The sequence below is a fragment of the Octopus sinensis genome, linkage group LG1 (assembly GCF_006345805.1).
Source record: "Octopus sinensis linkage group LG1, ASM634580v1, whole genome shotgun sequence".
In the NCBI taxonomy this organism is placed as follows: Eukaryota; Metazoa; Mollusca; class Cephalopoda; order Octopoda; family Octopodidae; genus Octopus; species Octopus sinensis.
This window is the reverse complement of record NC_042997.1, coordinates 99,682,371-99,687,442: the sequence shown is the minus strand read 5'-3', so window position 1 is coordinate 99,687,442 and position 5,072 is coordinate 99,682,371. Positions and strand designations below refer to the sequence as shown.

The following is a 5,072-nucleotide window of genomic DNA, read 5'->3' as shown; positions in this document are numbered from 1 at the left end:
TTGGGGTCCACACAACAAAACAGTAAATTTAAAGATCCACAATAATATTTTAAGGGCCCCTGAAAAAAATTTGCTTTTGATGTATTGCAAGAAACAGCTAAGTTTCTTTCTCTAACATTTTACTCAATTCAACTTACACAAGTTGATGTATGTAAAACAAAATAGGTATTTTGAAAGAAGTTTTTAGAAAACTAGTTTTTAAACAATGAATGGCTATGGGGGTCCACTAGAGTAAAATAGTAATAAAGGGGTCTAAAGATAAAAAATGATTGAGAATTCCTGTAAGACTGTCCTCAAGAAAAGCCACAGTACTTCAACAACTGGTGGACATGTGTGACTTAGTGGTTAGGGTGTTGGATTCATGATTGTAAGATTGTGGTTTCAGTTCCTGGATTGAGCAATGCTTTGTGTTCTTGAGTAAAAACACTTCATTTCATGATGGTCTAGTCCACTCAGCTACCATAAATGAGTAATATGGTGATGTCATGACAAGCCTGGCAAGCTGGTGATGGATGGTGGACCTACCTAAGAAACAAACAAAAGGGAACTTCTGAACTCACAAGGCAAAAGGCCTATCCTGGTGTTGGGTATTATCTATTTCTCCAACAACTATCTCACATATACGCTGTTTCTTCTCTCTGTCTCTTCTGTCGCTAGTATAATGACTTCTGTACTGTTGAACCAATAGTTGTATACCCTCTCCACCTAAGTTTATTCCACTCCTTCATTTCTCAGACTGATTTGTCTTACTCTCCATATCTGGCACTATTATACTGAATCCTTCCTACTCATTATTACAATAGCATAGAACTCACAACTTGCTCACCATTTTACTTTATAGAATGTTTGTGTCTCCTTGACGTTACTAACAAGTGTCACAGTCATACAAGCAATGTCATTCATTTTCAGTATTCTGCAAAAGCATGTCTTGCAATATTACTTTCCTTTAAGGCAGCGAGCTGGTAGAATTGTTAGCACACCAGGCAAAATGCTTAGTGGCATTTCGTTTGTGCATACATTCTGAATTCAAATTCTACCAAAGTTGATTTTGCCTCCCATTCTTTTGGTGCCCATAAAATAAGTACCAGTTGAGCACTGACATTGAAATTGCTGGCGTTGTGCCAAAATTTGAAACCAGTATTACCTTGCTTGGATACAGGTGAGGTTTGTGACAAGAAGAGCATTAAACTGTAGAAAATCTACCTCATTGATCTCTGTTCCACTGTTGCAAGCATGAAAAAGTGGATGCTAAAATGATGATGATAAAATCCATGTTAAAATTCATATGCATTGCCCTCATCAGGGCCTGCAACAGTCATGGCTCTTAGATCTTATCATTCAGCTGCTTCTTTTTTATTTTGTCACATTACACTAATACCAACTTGCTACACAATTTTATCAGTTACACATTATCAATTCTTCACCACATTTGTGTACAAATATATCTTGTAAATACCAACTGATCAGTGTCCTTCATGCTTTTTAAATTCATTTGCACACTACTAGCTAAGCTGATTAGTTAAATATAATCAGATAAATTTGCTCAAGTAATATGTTTGTTTCCTTATAATCTAAAAGTAGTTATTTTTGTTGGTCATCAAAATCATCTTTTACAGAAAGAATATATATTTTGTCTTTCTCTAAAATAAATTCAGAGAGCAGCTTTTATCATTTACTTGTTTCAGTCATTTGATTGTGGCCATACTGGGGCACCACTTCAAAGGATTCAGTCAAAGAAATTAACCCTAGTACTTATTTTTTAAAACCTGGCACTTATGCTATTGGCTTTTTTTAAAAACTGAACTGTTAAGCTACTGGAACATAAACAAACCAACACTGGTTGTCAAGCAGTTGTGGGAGAAAAACACAAATACAACGATACACATACATAAATATATACATACATACATATATATGATGAGTTTGTTTTAGTTTCCACCTACCAAATCCACCTCTAGATGAAAACTGTGGAAGTCTATTATGTGTGTATGTGTGTGCATATATACACATATATATATGACATGTATATGTATCATGTGTGTGTGTGTGTGAGTGTGCCTGTCATTATGTTTCTTATCATACCATTTGACAACCTGTTTTGGTTTTGTTTACATTGCTATAACTTAATAGTTTGGTAAAGGAAACTGATAGAATAGGTACCAGACTGAAATAAATAAGTACTGACATCGATTTGTTCAACTTAAACTTGCCAAGATGATGCCCCAGCATGGTCACAGTCCAATAACTGAAACAATTAAAAGAATACATAAATATCCAAACCTGTTTCTGTAGGATGCAGAAGGAAAATAACTTCTGGAGTTGATTTGAAAAGGAAATACTATAATGCCCCAATATACAAGTTAATTTGTTTGCAGAGATCACTGGTTAAGCAAAGCAATAATTTCCCATACTAGCAATGCTATAAATTGTAATTTGTTCCCAGAAAAATACTTCACTTATAATATTTATGATACTCATAAATCAGTAGCAATGAAATAACAGCAGAGTGTAAAGAATCTTTTATATAATCTAAAAAGAATGTCTAGATCATTTATAATAAAAAATATTATTATTATTAAAATTTTCTGAATCACATTCACTCATACTAGACGCATGCACACCATTTCACATGTAGACACAATTGCTGATTCACAAGCACTTGTAGACGGACTTGTAGATTTCTTTTTAAAAAACAAGTCTAGAGTTGTTTGCTTAGAAGAAGAAGCTGTTTTTCGCTCTCCATAAATTTCTTGGTAACACGCAGCAGCATTTGTTATGGTAGTAGAAACTTTTGCACTTCATTCAAAATTTGGATTTTGTGCTTCAAAAATTTCAGATCATACAAAAGAGAGTTGAAAAATAAAACTCGTAAACCCAGTGTCTTGTAAAGTGGGTCCTCGTAAAGTGAGGTGTTACTGTGTTTTTTTTTCTGTTTATCACTTCGATATATTTAACCCTTTAGCATTTAAACCGGCCATATCTGGCCAAAATAATCTACCTGTTTTATCTTCAGATTGGCCAGATCCAGCCTCTCACATTTACCTTACAATATTATTCTAAAAATTAACAATCATGTCATTGAAATCCTAAAGCTACAAGGTAATGCATGACTAATTTAAATCAATGTAAATAAATAAACATTACATTTGACACAGAAATCTGAATGCTAAAGGGTTAAATTTTGTTTTATCTTATTTATTCGTTTATTTATTCATTTATTTACTTGTTTTTTTCCAGGAACATGTACATCTGTTCCAGAGTTCTGACATTGTTTCAGAAACCACATTCAAAAGAAAGGACAGATATGTACCAATTTGGGTACAACTGATCAGCAATTACATAAAAAACTTCTTTTGATAAATTATTCTCCACAAACGACAAAAAAAAAAGAAAGAAAAATACAAAATACTCATACACACATCAAAAACAAAATACAGAAGGAAAAATTTTTTCTTCAATTTTTTCATTTTTTTGTACTTGTGCTGGCTTATTTATTCTAGAACACATGCATTTATATGCATATGCATATATATAAATATATATATATATATATACATATATATATATATATATAAATGTACACTATATATATATATGTGTGTGTGTAAATCGTATTAAATAATTAATATCCTTCATGTTTTGTTTTGTTTCTTGTAATTGAATGAAATGTTTGAAATCACATACTTGCAATGAATTCCTTTGTATTCTACCCAAAGAATCCCTGTCTTTTGTCTACAGATTTCAAATACTACTAGGGAACACCTGAAGAGAATTAATAAACTTTATTTACCAGGAATATTGCACAAACTCAGTATTAGACTATGGTGACAAATTTTAATTTGCATCTTCCACTATTTCCTGAGTTTTTAATTATTTAAATTTTTTTTTACCTTTTGAGAGAGTAATAGTGAATCCTTTGTTTTTCAAAATTATTTTATGCAATGTTTTAGGGGAAAAAATGACAGGATCATTAGAACATTTGAAAGAATGCTCCTTGTTATTTGTTCTGAGTTCAAATTCTGCCCTGGCCTTATCAGCACCTGTCAAACTGTCCAACCGATGCCAGCATGGGAAACTGGCATTAAATGATGATGATGATGATGATAATGAATCTATGTAGTTATGTGTTTTCATGTACCCTTGTCTTGACATCATGTAATGTTTGTAAACAAGCATCAGTGTGATTCAAGCAATAGTTCATCTCCAGTCTTCCATGAAAGCATGTTTGGCCATGGGAAAATATTACCTTGCATGGAAACAGGTAAGGGTTGGTGATAGGAAGAGCATCCAGTCATAGAAAATCTGCCCCAACAAATTCTGTTTGATCCATGCAATTGTGGAAAAAAAAAATTAAATGATGATGATATGGGTAAAATAGGAGTAGAAAGCATTAAAGAGCTAAGGAGGACTGAGGCAAGCAAAGTTATCTGCTTCACTAGAGTTATGACAGGAGTTGTAATAAAATTTGAGCACCTTGATTAGTATGAAAGTGTTGGGGTTGTAGAATTTGCTTCTATTTTTTTATATAAAATATTTCAACTACCGTAAATCCTCGAGTATAATCCACATTTTTTTCTCAAATTTTAAAGGTCAAAATCCCTAGTGCGTACTATATACGAGGTTAAAAATGAAAATTATTTTCTAAGCAATGTCCGAGTCTCTATTTGCTGTCCGGCAATGTTTATTCAGGTGCATTTTGTGAAGTCGGGCGCAAAAATACCTTAAGCTAAGCCTGAAAGCAATGAACTCATAAAAGAATCATCCAATGTTTATTCAGACACATTTTGTGACGTCGGATGCGAAAATACCTTAAGCTAAGCCTGAAAGCAATGAAGTCATAAAAGAATCATCCATAACTTGCAGTAAGCAACATTTATTAAACGTTATTACTGTTATTTCTTTATTTTCTGCAAACAAAATGCACAAAAAAGCTACACGTTTGCATAATGTTATATATACAATAATAATAATGTACATTACTGTATACATTTTTACAAACCAAGGACGTTGTATAGACCTCCTTGACTCAAGTTAGAGAAGGGGTACATATTATACAAAAGGTTTAGGTTTAT

The 5,072-nt window shown here is 32.6% G+C and overlaps 1 protein-coding gene across 5 annotated transcripts in view; it reads left to right on the top strand.

Annotated features, from left to right (window-relative positions):
- LOC115214762 (CDP-diacylglycerol--glycerol-3-phosphate 3-phosphatidyltransferase, mitochondrial) overlaps positions 1–3,389 on the top strand; it is a 307,311-nt gene extending 303,922 nt beyond the window's left edge. For all 5 annotated transcript variants that reach the window (XM_029783799.2, XM_029783790.2, XM_036503260.1 and 2 more), the window contains exon 9: positions 3,238–3,389. In XM_029783799.2, coding sequence (XP_029639659.1) covers positions 3,238–3,357 — 120 coding nt within the window. In that variant the 3' untranslated portion in view covers positions 3,358–3,389. The remainder of the gene's footprint in view (positions 1–3,237) is intronic.
- Positions 3,390–5,072: the final 1,683 nt, after the last annotated feature.